This window comes from Myotis lucifugus, unplaced genomic scaffold, assembly GCF_000147115.1.
Source record: "Myotis lucifugus unplaced genomic scaffold, Myoluc2.0 scaffold_1, whole genome shotgun sequence".
Lineage (NCBI taxonomy): Eukaryota > Metazoa > Chordata > Mammalia > Chiroptera > Vespertilionidae > Myotis > Myotis lucifugus.
Window position 1 is genome coordinate 27559926 of NW_005871049.1, and position 23125 is coordinate 27583050.

General features: G+C 37.5%; 1 protein-coding gene across 3 annotated transcripts in view; it reads right to left on the reverse strand.

The window, feature by feature from the left end:
- Positions 1-19643, reverse strand: part of TMEM144 (transmembrane protein 144) — a 36288-nt gene extending 16645 nt beyond the window's left edge. For 2 of the 3 annotated variants that reach the window (XM_023755411.1, XM_006081857.3), the window contains exons 1-7: positions 19357-19643; positions 13018-13189; positions 10820-10942; positions 8565-8664; positions 6715-6795; positions 2668-2749; positions 470-546 (exon numbers count right to left, since the gene is read on the reverse strand). In XM_023755411.1, the coding sequence (XP_023611179.1) occupies positions 470-546; positions 2668-2749; positions 6715-6795; positions 8565-8664; positions 10820-10942; positions 13018-13126 (572 nt within the window). In that variant the 5' untranslated portion in view covers positions 13127-13189; positions 19357-19643. Of the gene's footprint in view, positions 1-469; positions 547-2667; positions 2750-6714; positions 6796-8564; positions 8665-10819; positions 10943-13017; positions 13190-16424; positions 16495-19356 lie in introns of those variants that run through there. The other variant, XM_023755410.1, reaches the window with a different exon arrangement.
- Positions 19644-23125: the final 3482 nt, after the last annotated feature.

Consider the following 23125-nt stretch of genomic DNA (forward strand, 5'->3'; position numbering starts at 1 on the left):
GAAGGTAGGACCCATACAGAAACAAATATTCTCCTATATCTGACAAGGAATATCTTGGGATTACAAACCTAACAACAGTAGAGAGATCTCCTATGGAAGGTGCACATCCTGAGCAAGGCAGTACTAGGGAAGTGAGTTGCCTAATTCAACTGGGATTGCTGTTCGCATGCTGTGGCCTGTACGACCTCTTTTACTTTCGGTACAAAGGTCTTGCAAAATGAGATTGCTTTTTATCAGCTACTTTTTGGCTAAGGATACTGCAGCGGCTCAGGAATTCCTTGAAGCACTGAGACAAAGGCCCTCTGCATCCAAAAATTCAGCAGGGAATAAGAGAGTCTCTCCATCATGGAGCTAAAAAAAGTCAGAGCTCGTGTTACCATTTTCTTCTCGAACTCAGACCACTACCACTTCACTCTGGTCATCTTTGCTTTAATCAAATAGAAAACAGAATACGAGACCCTCTTCTTACACCATTCGGGACTGCACTGGAGAAAGTTTATCCACCCAGGAGGAGCCAGGACAGGGGTCTTGAGTTTTGTTGGTCACCTATTAAAAGCATAGGCACAAACCAAAACAAGAACAGCAGTCACTTGATAATCACTTTGGTGACAAAAAGATTTTCAGTGTTTTTCTCTATTCAAACATACTTTAAAATATGAACATTTTATACTATGTGTTCTGATTCTGTGGATATTCCTAGACTCAAATGTTTCTGATTCTGATCCTCTTTTAATTTGGAACTGGTGGGTGGGTAATTGGTAAGTTGTCCGTGTAAATTTTTTTTTTACAGTTTTTTTTTAAATATATTTCTTTATTGATTTCAGAGAGGAAGGGAGAAGGAGAGAGAGATAGAAACATCAATGATGAGAGAGAATCATTGATCGGCTGCCTCCTGCACACCCCCTACTGGGGATCAAGCCCACAACCCAGGCATGTGCCCTTGGCCGGAATCGAACCTGGGACCCATCGGTCCGCAGGCTGACGCTCTATCCACTGAGCCAAGCTGGCTAGGGCTTTTTTTTACAGTTTTAACATAGGTCAATTTTGAGACACCTATCAAAATTAATAAAAGTGATTATTGCTTGTTTCATTTGCATATTTTGGTAATCTGTTAAATTAAAACCAAGGAAAACTCAAAGATCCTTCTACTCTGGACTGCCTTAGATCAATAGGCATTTTATTCAAAAATTTTTAATATTGAAATTAGTTAATAAGACATTTCTAGCCATGTTTCAAAATTAGGCTAATATTCTAAGTCAGAAAAAAATTATGAGCAAATTCATAGAATTTCTACTATTGTAATCATCCCTGCCTCTTAGCTGAAGTTTCTTGGTGTCATACTCCTGCTTTTGTAAGAGATAAGAAAGTAGATTTGCATTCTTTTCCATGTACTAAGTCACATTTTCCTTTGGCCATAACTGAGGAGCTCATGGTGTGTGCTTGCGTACTAACCGATTATGCTGTTTATGCACCTTTAAACTTGGTTTACTTGTATCCTTCCATTTTGCCTAGAAAAATCTTGCCTACTATGTATCTATTACCAGGTTGCATTTATGTTATTTTTTATTTTTGTTCCTTTGCTGGAAGGGTGGTTGGTTAGGAGATATATCTGGATCCCTAAAGTGGACAAGGAATACCAGACACCTTCTCTCACCCCCTAACTCCTCCATTCTCCTGAAAACATTTCCCTGATTAGAGATGCTTCTGGATTAATAAATCTCTTTTCTCTTACACTTAAGCTAATTTTATTTAACTTTAGTGTCAGTTTAACTGAGGTTTCAGTCACCTTAACTGATAAGTGTTTTGATAAGAGAAGAAGAAAGAGAGAAGATAGGACTGATTTTGAAGTAAGGAGTAGAGGCAGCACCTTCCAGGGAGGCACTACCTCAGTGCAGGTGTGAAACGGCAGACTCAGAGGGCAGCCAGGGGGCACTTATTGTGCACCAGGCACTGCCTGTAGAAGAGAATCTTGGAATAGGAAGGACTAGAGTCGGGGCTCACAGCAATGAGGGGTTACCCGGAAATCACTTTTGCATAAGTAGTCCTGGCACTTCTGCTGTGTCAGATCTCTCCTAAAGGTTACTCCTATTTAATCTAGATTTGCTATTCCAGGTTAATTTAGGTTCATCAAAGTCAAACAGTCACTTCTTGCATATTTCCTGTCTTTGCCTTTGAGTGGAATAAGATATGGCAGAAAAGAGAAATAGGATGAAAATAAAGTCCAATTCCTACTTTTGAATGCCTCGACCTACACTTTCATTGGCTTCCTCTGACCTATGCCCCCTGGCCTCCCTGAGCCTACTTTAAAACCTCCTTCCTCTTTCTTTCTAAAGTAAATTTCATATTTCTCTACAACACTCAGGGTTCTCCTAGTGTAGAAATCCTTAAATCATCCCAAAATGTGGGCTGATATAGTATATATACATCTCCTAGTAGCAATCTACTGTTAACAAAAATAAATAGGCTCATGTGTTTGCTGAGAAGCTTTCCTGGGGAAATATTGCTACATAGACTTAGTTGTAATAAATAAGATATCTTAGCCCTGACTGGAAAAAACAAAACAAAACATGAAAACCACCACCTTCTCATCTTAGTTTCGAATCAATGCATTTTCCTTTTATCTTAATTTTATGTTTCAAATAAAGTCGTCTCTCAGGCTAGACTTACATGCTCTGTCATTAATGGTGTGGTATCCATAGAACACGTGTTCTTTGGTATTTCACTTTTGATGAAGAAAAATATGAAAGTACTGTAAAGAAAATAAATTTTAGTGATATTTTTCTTGAACCCTGGTTCAAGTAAAACACAGCTTAAATAAAATTCTAATGGCATGATGATCACTTCCAAACTGCCCCTTCAGTGGTTCTGCCATTTCTCCAGGACTGCCATTCTCTTTGGTGTCTCTCATGGTCCTTAACTGCAACAGGTTAAAAGCTAAACTCATAGGCTTTCCCCCTAAATCAGATCTTTCTCTTGATTTTGTTTCAGTTCATGGCTCCATCTTTGTTTTCATTCCTGCTTAACCCTGGAATTACATGGTAAAATAATACAAATAAAAAATACCTTGAAATAATATTTTTTTACTATTATATTGACCCCCCCCTCCAAATTTTAATAGCATCTCAGTTGGAAACAGGTACCCCTGATTGGGAGTGCAGAACTGTGCAACAGAACTGTGCAACTCCCATGGAGGAGAGTGAGGCCATCTACCAAAGCCACAGGTGTGTCCACTCCTGATCTAAACAATAAAGTAGCATTTACATTGTATTAGGTATTACGTGTAATCTAGAAACTATTTAAAGTATATGGGAGGGTTGTGTTATATAAGGGACTTGAGTATCTGTGATTTTGATATCTGCAGGGGGTCCTGAAACCAATGCCCCATGATACTGAGGGACAACTATGCAGGGAGAAAGATGCACTAGGAAGAAGGGTTGAAGCTAACACTGTGAAGGATATGCCAGATTAAGGAGTCAAATTTATTCTGAATCCAAGGGGGAGACTGAAGAGGTTCTCAAATAGAAGAGTGATGACCAGATTTGATAGCACATACAAGCAAGTCAAACTGGCAAAAGGAAAGAATGGAACTAGGGAAATTAAATGTGAGGTATATAGATGGGTAGGTAGTAAGGACCCAAAGTAATGGAAAACCTGTGAAATATTCAGACGTTTATAACATTAGATAAAGGGTGGTGCGTAAAATAAAAAAAATTAAGGTGACAGGTTTTGATTTTGAAAGATTGTGGCTAATACCTTTTATGAAAAGAGGGAATTCAGGAAGAGGAACCAGGTTGCAGGGAAGGGTAAAATGAGAAAAGTAATTCTGATTGGAAAATGCTGACGGCAAAGAGCAAGGAACTAAACGTCTAGTGTTTGTAGAGTGCTGACTTAGCAGAGTCCTCATGCACAATTTATTTTACTTCAAATTGAGTAGGAGAAGCCTGGGAGGCAGCTATGTAGAGATGTCTATCCTGGTCTATAGATAGATGTAAGGACTGTGGCCCTGAAAAGGTAATGGCTAAAAACAAAGATTTGGGTTTCGTCACAACACAACTCTCATGAGAAGACCAATTAAGTGAGAAGAGAAAAGAATACAGAATAGACCCTGGGGAAATCCAGAGCATTAATTTTAATTGAAAAGAAAATCTGCTTTTGTATGAACTCTGACTCCTGGATCTTCATTAAGACATGTTTAAGAGAGTGTGCTGGACACTGTTTCTTGGTGTCAGCTCTACTCCCACCCTCATAGATTCTCTCCTAAATATGAGGCTTAGAAAACTGAAATCTACATTTTCTCAAACTGTATTGATAGCGAAGGCACATGCACAAGATTAAAAGTTGGGAGACACCATTTGGTTTTGGTGATGGCTCCAGAAATTTCAGCAGCAGCGGTAGGTCGCTCAGGGCAGAGGCAGCTGTTCAGCAGTACTGGCCAGATGTGTGCTCTGGGTGTATGATGGTACCATCTTCCTTCTCCGGCTCCATTGGGCCTTATAACACTTTGTAAACAATCCCCTGTGTTAAATCCTCTGCTGTTTAAAATACTTAAACAGCACCACTGATTGTAAAGACAGACTGATACTTGTAGGAAGTCACTGCTTGTCAATACTGTCAGTGCACCAAGGAACACGGAAGGCTGATGGACCTTGGGCGTTAGCAGGGCTGATGCTAAGCATTGATTGTTGAGATAGTGGTGGCTCAAGGCAATTCCTTAACCTGATAATCCTTTTACTGTTTACCAAACTTTACCTTTGATATGTCTGTATGCATTGCTAGAGGGCAAGATGTGTATCTAAAACTGAATAAAAAGCAGAGAGGACCCAGTCTCGGGGGTACCTCTTCAAGAAAAAGGTCTCCACCTGGCCCGCCATGCCTTCTAAATTCATATTTCTTGTATAGCATTTTCATTCGTGCGTTGGCCCCTCCTTCAGATCCTGAACCCTGCCGCGAAGGTTGTGGCAGATATGATATAGGACAAATGTAAGGCTAGAAATGACCTACCCAATCCTTTAAAAACTGGATTGTGTGGAGAAGAGAAGCAATAATTTCAATTTAAAAAAAGAAGAGCAACATCCTAAACCAATGTAACCTTATTCCAAGTTTTTTTATACTGACCATGAAACTCCAAGCTTATTCAATGAATGCCCTTCAAACTGATTTAACTAAGTTAAAATAATGAAATGAAAGGTCCAAGAAATTCCTGTCAGTAAAGAAGCACAGAAGGGAGCACCACAGAAAAAGCTCATCGCATTTTCCTGCCTCAGACAAGCTTCAAACCAAGCTACATGAGTCCCCGGGTGCACTGATTAGCTTACCATAGAGTTGGACAACACATATCCAAAGGGGAAACAGCAAATAAACATGAAAGTTGTTAATAAAAATGACTATTACGATAAAAATTACCCAATACATAGAGCAACGTGTCTAGTACCATATAAACCACTTAATATATTTTATTTCATTTAATTCTCAAAATATATTACAAGGCTGGTGCAATTATTATCACAAATTTATCCCCAGAGGAAGAAACCAAAGCTTTGGAGAAACTAAGTGATTTTTCCAGTGTCACACAGGTAGAGGTGGTAGAACATGAATAATTTGTAATTTTAGAGAATGTGCACTTTCTGCAGAAAGAAGAACTATGGAGAAAAAGAATGCCGGATGGACTGGATAAATGGCCTTATTTACCATTAAAACGAAAGCATGCTAACATTACAATTTTCGGGTGCAAAGAAACTGTTTTTGAGAGAGCTATTCAAAGCTGTATGAATTATGCAGAATTCATAAAATTGCCTCCAACCAAAAATGTCAGGAATCCGCTATTTTAGAAGAATCTATGTTATTTCTTCTCCAATTGGCCTGGAACCACTCTCTAAGGCAACATTTCAATGACAAAGAGATTGCTTCTGGAGTGTGGCTGGGGAAAAGCTATCATTGCCGGAGGAAGGGAAATATAGCATTCTTCCCTTGAAGAATAAAAAAAGCACTAAAATCTTCCCAGGCAGGGCTATCCATTATGTGAAGCACTGACAGGGAATATAAATGGCATCTAGAGAGGAAAGGGCACTGCATGTAAGGTGACCTAATTTCTGTTAGAGTTCTATTGACTGAACATGGCCATATAGAGATTCCAAGTCATTTTCATCCTCATTCATATAGAATGTACAACTAGGCACAGATACATCTAAAAATGTTCAATGGGTGTATGTTTGCATAGGTGATAGAGTTGGTTACCTAACCAGGTTAAGAAGAGTTGAGTGAAGTGACAGGGAAGTAGAAACTGGGTGGCACAGAGTAAGTGAGTAATAATAAGAGAATCAGTGGTTATTCTCGGAGCCTCAGGAAGCCAGCATAACATTTATTTACATGGCATTTGTTAGCTTGCAAACTACTTGAATGTGCTACTTAATTCTAATTTTGAACCAATTATTATGGTTTTTTAAATATTACAGATAATGAGAGTGAGCTTGAAAGAAGCTAAGTGACTTCCCCAGGGTCTCAAGGCTTTTGAGAGCTAGGGCTTGGCCCCCTGGCCTCAGAGCTGGCATTTTTTTGTCCTCTCAAGCCAAGTCTGTCTGCGTAAATGAAGAATCTGAGGGAAAGCATGTCAATGTATGAAAAAATGAGGTTTAAAAAATGTCAACAAGCCAGGATCTTTAACAAGTACTCTAAATGTTTAAAAGAAGAGATAAATCATTAGAAATAGCTATGTACCTGACTACTGATAGCCCAGCGCCCAAGTAATTTAGCAGTGGTTTTGCTACTTCTTCTGCGTCCATTCCAAACCAGCCAAACCTGGAAATTGAGGAAATCACATCAACGTCAATGCTGTTAAAAAGTGTTCATCATAGTGATTCAGGGCATGGACTCAGGGACAGATTCCTGGATTCCAATCATAGGTTCCTCACTGAATGGGACTTGGATAACTATCTTCACTGTGCCTCAATTTCCCATCTATAAATGAGGGCAATTACACCCACCTTATAGGTTTCTTATGAGGATTAAATGAGTGAATATATGTAAAAGTATTTGTGAATGTCCCTTTCTTACTAAGACTAAGGAAGAAGAAAGACAATAAATGAATTGAGCGGGTAACTGAATGCTAACTGGTTGGTGGCAATTTCCCATAACATTTGAAACAGACTCATAAATAACTGCAAGTTCTTTTTGTTTTCATGCCTTGACGTTGCAATGGTCATTACCAACAATCACTGTGAAACATCTAGCGGGGAGAGAAAAGGAGGCAAGAAGAAAAGAGAAAATAGTCCATGTAAAAAGCAGGGTAGGAAATGGGGAAAGGACGGAAAAGAATGTATGGGAGGTGAGTGTGTTTTGAAGGTGTTGTAGTGCTTAAGTGGGAAGACCAGATCAAAAAGTAAGGTCAGAGTAAGAGCCTCCGTTTTATTCATTTCCCAAACTCTACTTGAATGTTAATCTCAATACTGACCATGAGCAGTGCAGTGCAGCCCACTAGCACTTTCTGTGATCAGGGGCCTGTTCTACAGCTGCACTGTACAAGTGGGGAGCTTCTAGGCAGATAGGGCTATTGAGCATTTGCAATGTGGCTAGTACAACTGAGGAACTGAATGTTTAATTTTCCCAATTTTAATTAATTTAAATTTATAGTTTTAGCTTTTTATTATTTATTTGTTTGTTTAAAATCGAATTATGTGCAGTTCTAAGATACATCATCTATGTGTACTGCATTGTGTTTACCACCCAAAGTCAAATCTTCCATCACCAAATATTTGACCCTCTATAACCTTGACTACTTCCCAACCTCCTCCCATTGGTAACCACCATACTGTTGTAACTTTAAATATAAATGGTCACATGTGGCCTGTGGCAACTATATTGAACAGCCCAGCTCTAGAACTGGGCTTGGCAAACTCTTCTTTAAAGAAGCAGAGAGTTAATATTTTAGGCTTTGTGGGCCAGATGGTACCTTGCAACTACTCAACTCTGTCATTGTAGTCTAACAGCAGCCACAGACAACACTTAAATAGATCAGCTTGGCTGTGTTCCAATAACTCCTTCTTGACAAAAATGTCTGGGAAGCGGGGCCCTAGTCTGTTGTCCCTGGCCCAGACTCTAGGGAAGAATATATGCTTTAGAACTAGACGACCTGGGCTGAATCTGGCTTATTAGCTCTGTGACCTTCAGCAAGTTACTCAACTTCTTTGCGTATCAGTTCTCTTATAAGATAGTGCTTACCTCATATATTTGTGAAAATGAGCCAAGAATAATGCATACATACAACATGTCTAACAAATTGCCACACAATAGAAAGGGGAAGATAAACATCAGTTCCCTTTCTCTCTCCCTAGTGTTTTTCCCCCCTAGAGATAATTTTTTACTATATCCTGATCAAATATCTAGATCACTTCTTTAGAACTTTGGGTAAATAATAATTAAAGGAAGCATATTTTATGCATATATCTTGGCTATAATCTCTAAAATGATAAGAATCATATGTTATTCCTTGCTAGACCAATCACTAACACTAGCCTTCCATAGAGTATGAACTCAGAGAATCTTAGTTGAAACAGTTAGCTTTGTGTTACCTTGAGCTTGTCCAACCAGTTAAGGCATTAAATGATCCCCAGATTAAGAGTCCAAGACCCAAACCAATGGTTTTCATCACTGGGACAACAGCAATGTTCCCTGTAGATGTAACACACAGAAGAAAGGTATTATTTTTCAATACAGAAAATACATTTATAAATGGAATTAATTTTTATTTTAACTTCAATGGAAATTTATGGGATTTGGACAAATTTAGTGAAGCACAATTCCTCATTTTTTAAAAATAAAATAACCACATTTTTTGCATTTAAACCCATGATTATGATTGCTAAAAAATGAGGCTTAGAGCAAAATCATACAAAAAATATTGAATAGGTCCTTGTCTAACTACACTAATACTCTTCAACCTTAACTTAGGTCTCTGTTCTGAAGTTTTGCAATAACTATCAACAATTAAATTAGTGGTGACCATCCTCTTAGACTCGAACCAGAGCCAACCACTGATAGAAGTTGTTGGCCCTCTATGACCCTAGACTTTGCTCTTCCATCCTCACTATCTTGTTTCATTCATTGCTTTGTCCTCTTGAGGCTCACTTAGGGCCAAATCCATGATCATTTTAAATAGTTCTTAGCCCCTCAGCTCTAGCAATGTTTTCTTGAAAGCTTTCCTCTCTTGACTTCTAAGATGCTCTCATTTCCTGATTCCCTCCTGTTCTTCTCTGCAGTGCATTCTCTCAAGATTTAGGTACCTGATAAATATTTCCCCTAAAATACATTTCCACCTATTGCTATATTCTACTTTGGGTACTTGGCTAATGCCATGATTTCAGCTATCAACTAGAGAGACCTACTCCCAGCTATATAGGTCTAGCCTGGACCTTCTCTACAGTTTTATGCTTCAAACTGTCAATAAGGGATCTCCAACCAGATGTTCCCCACTGAGGAAACATCAGGGACTTCAAACTCAGGCAGTCCCAAGCTGAACTCATCATTTTCCATTTCAAACATGTTTTCCCCCTTATTATCCGCATCCTTGTCATTGATACCACCACCTTCCTAATCGCCTGTGATAAAATCCCGACATCACCATAGGCTCTTCCGTTTTGTCCACTACCCATATCAAATCAGTTACTAGGACCTATAGCATCCACATCTGCAAATATCTAAAATTAGACCATTCTCCTATTGACTCCCAGTGGAACCTACTGGGTGAATATAAATACTATGGGGTGGTTATCAAGTTCTGCAGGATAAATGGATGCATTCTGTGTTCTCCTATCCCAATTAGATATGATAAACACAATCACATTAAGGTATAAGTGAGGGATAATAATTTAAATTCTAGTAGAAATTTAAAAGTTAACGTTTTTGTCCTCCAACTCATAAACTTCATTAAATCATTTATTCTGCAGACATTCAAATTAAGTGAGTACCCAATAGATTTTTAACATTTTAAAATTTATTTGCTTTTAATAAAATTACCTCTAAAGATCCTTGATACTTGAAATTCTCTTAGCTAAAAAGAAGAAAGCTCTCCAGAGGTGTACTTATACATTCTTGATTGGCCAAAAAAGGGCATAAATTCTAGTTATATAATTTCAGGTATTGATAAGGCAACAGAGCGAAGCTTTTGTTTTATTTCCTGCCAGTGCTTTTGAAATTATAATGTATCTGTGCTTGGCTACTTTAAAAGACAAGTCCTGCCCTCACCAGTTTGGCTCAGTGGATAAAGTGTCCACCTGTGGACTGAAGGATTCTGGGTTTGATTCCGGTCAAGGGCACATGCCCCAGTTGCCCTTGCAGGCTGGATCCCCAGTAGGGGGCATGCAGGAGGCAGTGGATCAGTGATTCTCATCATTGTTGTTTCTATCTCTCTCCCTCTCCCTGCCTCTCTGAAATTAATAAAAATATATGTTTTAAAAATACAAGCCCTAAAAATGATATTAGTAGAGACTACTATTTAATAAATATTTTCTGATAAACATGCTAGAGAAAGAAAGGTGAGATCATGTAAACTCATATATGAGTTATACTTGGACAGAGAACAATTGGTAATAATTGCTATAATTATCTATCAGGGACTACAAAAGAAATCATTAAGAGGAGTTAGTTAGGAAATGCACCAAAAAGATTTATGGAGCATCTGAATGAAAGAAATTAAATTGTCAATTTCTAGTATCCATGACTAAGAATTACTCAGAATTACAATTTGTGCCCTTCTATGAACCAGAGTTATTATGAGCATAGTATAAATTGATTAAAGTATTAAATGATAAATTATATCATACTTTACCAGTTGCCCAAATGCAGCCCCCCACCATTGCAAAAGGCCAAAACTTAGGGCAATGTAATACCAGATTGGCCACCAAAGCAACCAACCATATAGCAGCACAAAGTACCCACTGGAGAAACATTCCTGGAAATAAAAGAAATTGGTGTCAGTGGTTCAAACTGATTTGAGTAAATTAAGGCTTAGGAATACCAATGAGATATTATTATAGGAATGGCCACAATTTACTGAATGCCTATTTGCCAGGAACTTTGCACATTTAATGTAATTCTTACAATTACTGTCCATCATAATTAACCCTAGTTCAAAGACAGAGAAAACGAATTTGAAATGAAGTAACTTGTACAAACAGCTAGAAGTTTGTAGAACTAGAATTCAAACCTAGGTTGTTTGACTCGAAAGCTTACTAAGCAGTGTATTTCTGCTTAATACCCTTTCCCATCTATTCGACAAATCAAATCTTTTCTACCAGAGTACTGGCAAGACTGAGTCTCTATATTTTTATTCAGATGCCACACCTAGTGCTGTCCATCATCAAAAACATGGCCTTAAGAACTTCAGAATAGTACAGCAGTGATTTAAACGTTTGAGGATCATTTATGTCACCTTTGGGATTAAAATAAAGTCATTTATGGTCACATGTAGACCTTGTTACATTTAGAGTATGATGAGTCAGACATCACAAGCCTGAGCATTGGCCTTGTAGGTCAGGGCTACTCTCCTTTCTAGGCTCTGGGTTGCCATTTGCCAGTTATCGGAACAGCGCATGGTGATGTGGGTAAACCTGTACCTTTCTGAGGCTTCTGCATCAAGGTTTCGAGATTAAAAGGATAAAGAAAGAGTCAACATTGGAAGAAATACTAAGCCACTGATAACTCAATGTAACACTTCTGACTCTAAACTTTGGAAGATTTTTGCCTATTTCTGTGGAGGAAAGAAAAAAATGGCCGTTAACCTCTCAGACAAAAAAAAAAAAGTAGGATCATAAAGATGAAAGGGAACATCATTTTACAAGTTCTTCATTTTATAAATGAGAAACTGAGAACAAAAGAGCTGATGAAACTTGCCCAGGATCATACAGTTGTGAAATACCTAAAACCTAGGTCCTCGATCCCTCAGTATGGTTTTTGTTCCTCTTTTAGTAGTTTCCATTCCTATCTTAACTCCAAAGGAAAAGAACGGCTGTGGAGGGAAAAGATTTTTAATTTTATGGTCTAAGTTGTGACAAGACATAAAGAATCTGGGAGATAACGCATCTGCTTTCTAACAGGTGTTCACCATCACTTCTCCAATTCCTTCTTCTGGCTTTAATATAAAAGGCAGGTAGATAAAAACAACTGTTGCTTCTTCCCTAAAATTCACATTATAGTCAGTTCTACTATAATGTGACATTACATTCCTAAAAATCACTGCACTATGCAAAATCATGTAATAGAAATCTCAGAGCTAATGGGGAAATTGGGGCTAGGGTACAACACAAAAACTTCATCAACATATTAGAAAAAAAAGATAGGAACCTGATAAAAATGATAGTACAGTTTTGCACTGGGTATGTGGTTAAGAAATTCATAAATGCTACCATAAATGTGGCTCAACTTGAAAAAGACCTGAAGTTTGCTTATGGAAGTGGACATCGGAAGTGTTACAGCTTGTAAGTTAGTGTGCAGTGGGTGGATGGAATGTTCTAACACTAGATGAGGATGGTTGTGGTGCTGGGGGAGCTGGTGGATGTTTAAGGGGTGTGTGTGTGAGCGCATTACTATGCATCTTTATCCATCTAGATGCAGTGTTCTCTGTTCACCGTGTTTTGTTAGATTCAAAATTGCACATAAGCAAACACAAAATTCATGTTATGCTCAAATTGCTCTCTATTCTCTCAATTGCTTTGGAAATTTGTGTTTTCAAAACCCGTGTTATTCATAGAATGGACTTTCTTCTTTTGTAAACATAACAGATATGGCTAAAAAGCTTTCCTGACAGTATCCATCCTAGCTTTACTATGAAACACAACCTTAAGGTTATCTTATACTAACTCTCAGATAACTGGCTTGGCATTATTAAATGATTTAGTTTAAGCTTTATTCATTTGGTGCCAGCATAAACAAAATTTATTTTTGTAGCCATCATTTTTTAAAAGACCCAAATAGAGAACTTTGTATTTAAAAATAATTTAAAGTAAACAACGAAGGAAAAATAGTTACCATCACCAGTATCATATTTTTTAAGTGGTACATAGTTTGAGCCAAACAAAAGGATGGCTACAGAAGAGGAGATGAAACCAAGGGTTAGGTCTGTTCCATTGTTGCTCATGGTTATAGTTCTGCCTGAGAGTGAGCTGGTTCACTTTAGACTTGATGCAATTTTCAAGAGCTTCTGAAATAGAAGATATAAAAATTAAACAATGAAGAAGTTGTGAATCTGTGAACAAATGTTGATCAATAGATGCTATTTATTGAGTTTTTTAAAAGTATGCGCAGATTCCTTCTTCCAGATATAGAGTTAGGATATTATGAAATTAGATATTATGTTCATACTCCATGGTCATTTATTCATTTTTTGAAATAAAAAAAAGCCTTTTTGATCTCTAATCTACAATTAAAAAAAACAACTGTCTTCAGAGCTTGAAAGCCTCACTTCTTCTAAGATTTAGATACAGTTTTATTATATTATAAAAAATTCTTCTTGTAGGTAGATGGGTAAAATAAACAAATTGTAGACTAGGACTCTGTTTACTTCAACTGGTTGTTGCGATAAGCAAATGAGAGAGCATGTCTGAAGACTTTCAGAACTACTAGTGCCTTAACAAGCAAAAGCCTGTTATATTTCCGACACAGCTTCTAGGCATGCGTAGGTTGAATCACTATTACATACTCAGGATCCGCTACAGATAAATGCACTTTTCTTCATCAGTAGTACCCCCAGTGTCTAGTAATTTAAATAGTTCATAAACCCTTATATCTTTATGGCTTAAGAAATAAACTGAACAGATAGAATAATCTTCTAAAGATCTCTTCAAGAATCTCCTAAATCTCAAGATTTAGGTCCTTGAAGAGTCACTCTTCAGGAATATCCACAAGTATAGGTTTAGCAGTGGTGTGTTGTACAATATTATCAGTCAGTCCAGGACAATGTGAGGCAGCTGGCAGTTCTCTGTATAATCTGGTAGCCACTAGTCACATATGAATAACTAAATTTCATTTAAAATAATTAAAATTAAGTTTAAAAAATTTCAGTTCCTCAGTCATGCTAACCACATTCTCAGTAGCCACATATAGCCAGGAACTACTACACAGGACAGTGTAGATACAAAACATTCCCTCATTACATAAGTTCGATTGGATAACATTGCTAAGCTTATTAAAAAGTTCTGGTCCTCCTATGAAGAAAAGACCTCAAACCATAAAGAGCGAAGAATCAGGCATTTTTCATAAGGTAACATTTGGAAAAGGCTAATAAACATAATTCATCTTTTTAGTTGTACAAGCTACATGAGGGGAAAAAAAATAACACAAGGAGTCATTTTATCACAGGAGGAAACCAGAGTCTTCCCACAATGCCATCTTGAGTTTATATGTGGTACACTGACTTTTTGGTTCACTTCACCATGTAAGCTGTCTGAAATGGAACTGAGGATAATCCAGTCCTTTTCCCCCTCCAAATGTAATGTTATAGTAATAACTTCTTGTGGATATGTATTGAATAAAGTACATCTGAAACCACATTTTTAGTTATTTTAAAACTAGGGGCCCGGCACATGAAATTTGTGCACGGGTACAGTCCCTAGGCCTGGCCTGTGATCAGGGCCATCTTCCCTGGCTGCTGGCAGCCAGCCCTGCCCCCCGCTGCCACCCACCCCCAGTTCCCTGTTCACCATTGGGCGATCAGAGCCTGCTGGCCGAAGGAGGGGGGCCAAGGGGAAGGGACTGGGGGGTGGTCAGTGCGCCTCATAGCAGCTGGTTGGGCAGTCGTTCTGGTCGTTCCGCCATTCGGTTGATTTTTATATTACTCTTTTATTTATATTTAATTTTTCCAGGTATTGCTTCTTACATGTTCGCACAGAGAACATTAAATATACAGCTACCTATAATACCTGTTCCTAGGCATTATTATGGATAATTTAACTGAAAACAAGGATAACTTCTAAGTTTCTGAGTGAATTTTAGCAAGAAAAATAGCTATTTGAAATTGTGTGTGCTTTCTTAAAACAACAACAACAAAAACAAACACAGCTGGTAAGACAGCATCCTCCACGGGGATGAAGTTGAGGAAGATTTAAATTCTGACAGAGTAACACTATTCCAATAAAAGAGTAGTTTTAATGTTAGGCAAAAAGAAAGTTTCACCCCTGCAAAGGCTTATATGGGCTACTGCTCAAGTTTCAAGCAGAGGTGAACTTTTGCTAAGATAAAACAGTTACAATAGGTCACAGGTGTAGGAGGTGCCTGGGAAGAATGCCATGGGACTAAAAAAGATACAAGATTAGGTTTTGGCGAAGAAGCCACTTTTTATTTTAGTTAAAACAAGCAAAGTGAAATAAAACCTTTATAAGCACATTCATTGATAGGAGAATGTCAAACCTTCAAAAGTGGCAAATTATTTTAGTGAAAAGATGGCTATTGACAGACCTAAACCTCCCAGTTCTCACTCCATTGAAGGAATAATCTGAAATGCTAATCAGAGTACAAGAGCTGTATTTTGACTGTTGAATGAACATTAATCAATGTTACTTCACTTAAAGTTGTTTCCTGCAGATAAGTGAAGTTTATTGCACACGGCTCTGGTACTTTTTGGAAAGCATGTGATGTGTTTTCAGTGCGGGTTGGCAATACTCTAAGGAAGAGTCTACCTCTTTTTAAATCCATGAAATTTTTGTGGAAAAGAATAGCAATATTATTTTATCTAGCAACATCACTCAATTCTTTTTCAGTGCAAACCTGTTGAGTCAATAAATCTCAAATTACTTTTAAATAAACTTTAAATTAAATTAATATACTTTAAAGTAGTTTTTTATTGTAAAGACTTTTTTATTTTAACATTTTTTCCTTTATTGATTAAGGTATTACAAATGAGTCCTTATCCCCTATTGTCTCCCAATCCCCCACTCATACCCCCCCCCATATCCATTAGTTATGCTTATATGCATGCATACAAGTCCTTTGGTTGATCTCTCTCCCTTACCGCCCACCCTCCCCTACCTTCTGTCTGAGGTTTAAGCATCTGATTTAATTTTTACTTTTAAATGTCCACTGCTATTCTATTAAACTATATTCATTCATTTTTGTTCTAGTACTTTTGTTTCATTTATTGGTAAATACTTTTCCTCTACATTTCTCCTAGCAATTTTAACTTCTATGCAGACCTTTGGTTGGTATTTGCTATGGTCTGATCCATACTGTTTGTTCCACTTCAACTAACATTTTAGTTTTAGTTTCATGTTAATTTCCTCTAATCTGCTAACTTCTGCCAGTGTCTTGGCTAAAATTAGCAGGGCTTCAACATATTTATTCTGAGCGTTGATTTTTCTTTTTACTCATGGGCACATTTTGAAACACCATGAGACAACTCCCTTGCAAAGTTACTTGGATTTCCTTTGAGTTGCTGTACTCACTGCGCTCAGGGCTAGTGGCTGAACTCCCACCTGCTCAGCAACCCGTGATCCGCCTCCACAGCTGCTGGCTGCTGGTGCGGAGCCTGCGCCAACCTCATGCCTTCTGCCCTCCAGGCACCTCGCCAGCCTCCACTTCCTTCCCGGACAGTTACCTACTAGTAAGCACAGGGCAGGGGTAGAGGAGCGGGGTGGGGAGGGGTGGGGAGGAGAGGGGAAGGCTCTTACACTGGAGACCCTGTTCCTTAGGCTCTCCTGGTGGCCTGGCCAGCCTTTGCTTCCTGCGGGGACAACCACCTAAACACCTGGCTGGAGGGGGAGGGAGGCTCTATCAGAGGTGATCCAAAGGTCTTGCCTGAGAGCAGCAGGGTAGGGAGCACCCTCCTTCAGCGTCTGTGCCAGAGTGCGTGGTCATGTGACTCAGGTGAGTCCTCAAGCCCTTTGCCAGTCCACCAGCAAATTAGAAAGGCTTTTGTGTATTTGAAGAGGTGATTTTTCGGGGAACTCTGAGCATGTCACTCTCTCTAAACATCACAGAACTAGGTATTATTTGTACTATGTATGGATAAAACCAAAGGCCAAGGAATTTCACACAGTTGTGAAAGATTATCTGAAGCTGAATTTTTTTTCCCCACTGAATATCCAGAAATTCATCTGAACGGCTAATGTCACTGACCTCTCTTGTAAGATTTCACTGGCAATCACTAATCCTTTATCAGTGCACCAGACCAGTTACCCATGCATTTATCTACTATGTGCTGAGTGCCACAGGAGAACATATATACTAGGCTTCTCAAACCTGACTGAACATTACAATTGCTGGGGAGGTTTTTTTGTTTTATTTATTTATTTGTTTATTTGTTTTTAAAATATTGATACCTGGACCCCACACCAGACCCACTGCAATAGAATCTCTAGGGGTGTGGCTCAAGAATCATTTTCTTTTCAAACCTCCTCTGTGAGAATCACATTCTAAATTAATAGTTGTCAGATGATATTGATAGTAAGAATCAATATATTGAGGGGGAGTGGGTTGAAATGCAGATTCCTGACATCTTGGTTTAGACTTTAAGAAATATTCCTCTAGTTTCTCATTTTCTGATATGTAGCCACAGACTGCATATGACTATTTAAATTTATATTAGAATTAAAAACTCAGTAGTTCACCCTGGCCGGTGTGGCTCAGGTGGTTGAACATCATCCCATGCACCGAGAGGTAGTTGTTCACTTGTCCTAGACACTTGTCCTGGACACAATCCACCTGTACAGATTACAGATTCCTACCATTGCAGAGTTCTGGCGAACAGCACTGTTGTAGATTGTTAGCTCTGAGTGCAGCAGTGACCGCCACAGGTTCCTACCTTTCATGTAGGTTCCAGAATAACAAGGGACGCAGGTATGAGCAAATAAGTTCAGAAAGGGAAAGTGCTGCATCCTGCCTTAGTCGCAGCAGTTCTCAATCTGTGGATCGAGACCCTTTGGGCAGTGGTTCTCGACCTTCTGGCCTTTAAATACAGTTCCTCATGTTGTGACCCAACCATAAAATTATTTTCGTTGCTACTTCATACCTGTAATGTTGCTACTGTTATGAATCGTAATGTAAATATCGATATGCAGGATGGTCTTAGGCGACCCCTGTGAAAGGGTCCTTTGACCGCCAAAGGGGTCGCGACCCACAGGTTGAGAACCGCTGCCTTTGGGGGTCGAACGACCCTTTCACAGGGGTCGCCTAAGACCATCGGAAAACACATATATAATTACATATTGTTTTTGTGATTAATTACTATGCTTTAATTATGTTCAATTTGTAACAATGAAATTGGGGGTCACCACAACATGAGGAACTGTATTAAGGGTCGTGGCATTAGGAAGGTTGAGAACCACTGGTTAAGGGTTCAAAGAAAGTCTCTCTGAGGAAGTGACATTTAACTGAGACAATCCGTGGTTAGTAATGGTGGTAGAGTTGCAAGAAGGAGAAAACATAAGGACTGCCCAAAGATGAGGTGTCCTGGAAGGAAGTCCTGCTTGAAACAGGAGAAGCTACAGTGCCATGTCCTTTAAAGAATTAAAGATGCGAAGGCTTTTCATTTAAGGGAAGGGATTAATTAAGCAGTTCAGAAAGAAATCTGAAGTTTCCCTTTCCACACATGCATACTCCAGATACGCACATATGCAAACTCTCTTCCAAAAAATATAGGGCCTAAATACAATGGTTTCACTTTGTGATTATAAGAGACCTCAGTGATCATGTGGTTTGTTCTTGCTTCGGATTCACATTGAGAAATTGAGGCTCCCATTGTTGTGAGTTTCTTAAAACCTAAAAGTGAACTGGGGGCTAAGTCAGGCTTGAGGATATTTATAACAGGATATTCCAGTTCAGTCTGTTTCATATCATGCTACTTAAACTGAAAACTTTCTTTCAAGTTGCTTCATATGCATTAATGCCTAAACATAATGATCTTTATTGGAAGACTCTTAGCAGGCACTAGAAGATCAAGGTTAGTTTCACCTCAGTTTCTTTATATGTAAAATGTCAATCATTAAGATCTGTATACCTCCCCCTTTTATGTAGTCAAAAAGATGTAATGTATATAAAAATATTATGAAGACTTCTGGTTTCTGTTCTAACATTTGAAGATCTTGAAAGTTGTCACTTCTGTCATCTCAGTAAGAAGAAAAGCTAAACAAACTGAAAATCAACATTTTATTACATCCATCAGAGAATTAGGGTCACAGGACAAATCACTGTCCTGAATACTGAAGACATAGGTGAATGCAAAGAATCCCAGCTTCCTAGGAGCCAGTAATGGGTAGAGGGCACTTAAACAGCAACTGGTGAATTGCTGGAGACTGAATGTGGACCAAATCAAGCATTGAAAACCTGGGGAAGCAGCACCCAGTCTTAGGGGAGCATCCACCCTCTCATGGGTCTTACCTTCAGAAGCCACTTGAGGTTCTCACAGTGAAGATCAGAGAAAAACGCCCTCTTGCTTCAGGCGAGGGGAGGGAAAGGGCAATCATTTTGAAATCCATCCAGTGCCTTCAGTTTTCTGAAACAAAGGCGAGCCCTCAGGGAAACTTCTTTATGAAAGTGTCATCTGACCTAGAGGAAGAGCAATTAGACAACTGGAGCCCCCTTTTGCCTTTCTACCTGGCATGGTTAAGAAACTCTTCTAAAGGTCACAGCCCACTAATGCCAGCTCACTAAAAATGGAGATTTGATCATAAAATTCCCCAAAACTTTATGACCATAGTAAAGGGGCTCCGGGATAATAACAGTGGATTACAACGGAGAGGTCTGCAAGACACACTGTTTAAAAGAAGTTTCTAAGGAAAGGACATGAAAGGAAACTGAAGCCTGTGACGCCTACAGCTAGAGCAAACATTAGGCACAGTCAAGCTCCTTGCCAGATACACATAAAACCTCACACTAGAGGCCTATTTATCTTAGTTCCTATTATCCAATATATCATGTCTGGCTTTCAACAAAAAAATTACAAGGTGTAATAAAAGGCAAGAAAAAAAAATGCAGTCTGATGAGATAAAGCAAACATCAGAACCAGACTCAGAGATGGTAGAGACTTTGGAATTATTATGCTGGGAATTTAAAATACCTATAATTAACACGCTAAGAGCTCTATTGGGAAAAAAATGGACAGCATTTAAGAACAGATGTATAATATTAACAGAGAGTTGGAAACTCTAAAAATCAAAAGAAAATGCTAAAACACATAAAACACTGCACCAGAAATGAAGAATGCCTTTCACAACTGAAACTTAATCAGTGAGCTTAAATATGTCAATAAAAACTTGCTAAATTTAAATGTAAAGAGAAAATAGAATTTAAAATAAGAGAAATAGAATATTCAAGAATTATGAAAAAATTAAAAAAGTGTAACACATAGGTAATGGGAATGCCAGGGGGGAAAAAGAGAGAAAGGAGAAGAAATATTTGAAGTAATAATGGCTGGCAATTTTAAAAAATTAATGGCATACCAAACCACAGTTCCAGGAAGCTCTTAGAACCCAAATAGGATAAAAAAAATCTACATGAAGGCCCATCATATTCAAATTTCAGAAAATCAAACAAAGAAAAATACTGAAATAAGCCTGAGGAAAAAGACACCTTACCTATAGAGTAGCAGAGAGAAGAATTACATCAGACTTTTCTTTGGGAACCATGCAAGCAAGAGAGAATGGAGAGAAATATTTAGAGTGTTGAAAGAAAATCCGCTGTTAGAATTCTGTATCCAGTGTAATTATTATTTTAAAGTGAATGGGAAATAAAGACTTTTCAGGCAAACAAACTGAGGAAATTATTCACCAGTAGACGTGTGTTGGAAGAAATGTTAAAAGAAGTTCTTAACAGAGAAAGGAAAATGGTGCAGGTCAGAAACTTGGATCTACATGAAGAAAAGAACACTAGAAAATAATAAATGAAAGTAAACAACTTTTCTATTCTTAATTGATCTAATGGAGAACTATAAATAATTAGTAGCAGTGTGTTAGGCGATTATAGCTTAAATAGTGAAATGAGTGACAGCAATGTTATAAGGGACAGGAGGAAGAAGAATTGGGAATAGCCTATTATAAATTACCTGAACTACCTATGAAAGGTATCATGTTATTGAAAGTGGATTTAAATATATACTGCAAACTCTAGGGTAATTCCTAAAAATCAAAAATAAAAATTTAAGAGAATTATAAGTGATATGCTAAGAGAAAAGAGAATGATATAAAATATTAATTAAAACAAGAGAAAGCAGAAAAATAGAAGGCAAAAAAGGAAACAAAGAACAAAGGTAATGAATAGAAATCAGTAGGTGGTAGATATTAATCCAGTTCTATCAAGAATCACTTTAAATGTGAATGGTCTAAATATACCAATTAAAAGATAAAGACTGACAGGGTTAATAAAAGATAGAACCCAAGGGCATTTTGTCTAAAAAAATTCAGTTTAATTTTTAAGACAGATTAAAAGGGATGGAGAAAGATATACCATGCTACTATTAATCAAAAGAAAGCTGGAATAGCTATTTTAATTTTAGGCAAAGCTGATTTTCTCTCAGACTCAGAACGGGAAATCATCAGGGATAAAGAGGGGCATTACATAATGATAAAGATGTCAACTCTCCAAGAAGACATTATAATCCTGTGTATGTACCTCACACAGAGTATCAAAATACATGAGACAAAACAGATAAAACTTTAAGGAGAAAGAGACACAAATCCATGACCATAGTTGGAGTCTTCAGTCCCCTCTTGTTAGTAATTGACAGATGAGCAGGCAGAAAATCAGTAGGGATCTAGCTAAACTGACTAGCACCATCATCATCTGGATCTAATTGGCAGTTATATAATACTTCATCCAACCACAGGTGACTAAACATTCTCCCCAACTCACATAGAACATTAGCCAAGATAGACTACATTCTGGCTATAAAACACATCTTTAAAAATTAAAAAAAAATCAACATCATACAAAGTATGCTCTTAGACCACAATGAAATTAAACTAGAAATAACAGAAAGACATCTGAAAAATCCCAAACTATTGGAAATTTTAAAAACACACCACTAAATAACTCATGGATCAAAGAAGAGTTCTTAAGACAAAATATATTTCAAAGTAAATGAAAATGAAAATACTATTTAATCAAATTTATGAGATGCAGTGAATCAGTGCTTAGAGAAAATTTATAGCATAGAATGCACATATTAGAAAATAAAGCTCTAAAATCAGTAATAGAAGTTTCCATGTAAAAAACTAGAAACAACAACAACAAAAAATCCCAAATTAAATCCAAAATAAGTGGAACAAAATAACAAAAGTTAAGGTAGAAATCAAGGAAATTAAAAACAAAAAATCAATACAGAAAATTAATGAAACAAAAAAACTCCTTATCTGAAAAGTTCAATAAAATTGATAAACTTCTAGCCAGGCTAACTTAAAAAAAAAGGATAACACAAATATTAGAAATCAAAGAGCTACTGACACTATGGATATCAAAAGAATAATAAAGGCATGTTACAAACAAAGCTATGCCCACACATGCTAACCTATATAAAATGAACCAATTCTAGCAGCAGTGTATTAGGTGATTATAGCTTGAAAGAAATAGTAAGCCAAAACTCACCCAATGAAAAATAGACAATCTGAAAAGTTTGTCTTTTTTATATTTAAAAAATTTAATTGATAATTAATAGCCTTCTGAAACAGAAAGTACCAGGCCCAGGTAAATTCACTGGCAAATTCTATCAAATATTTAAGGAAGAAATTATACCAATTATCTGTAATCTCTCCCAAAAAACAAACACTTCCTAACTCATTCCATGAGGCCAGCAGTAGCCTAACATTAAAACTAGATAAAGATATTACAGGGGAAAAATGAAGAACATTGATGCTGAATTTCTCAACAAAATATTAGCAAAAAGAAGCCAACTATGTATAAAAAGAATTGTACATAGCTAATATCTGGAAACAGCCCAAGTACCCATCAGTAAATGAGTAGATAATTTACACAATGAAATACTATGTAGCTGTAAAAAAGAAGGAAAGATCTATTATCCTTTGAAACAACATGAAGGGACCTGGAGATTATTATGATAAGCTAAATAAACCAGTCAGAGAGAGAGACAAATATCATGTGATCTTACATATATGTGGAATCTAATGAACAAAATAAACTGACAAACAAAATAGAT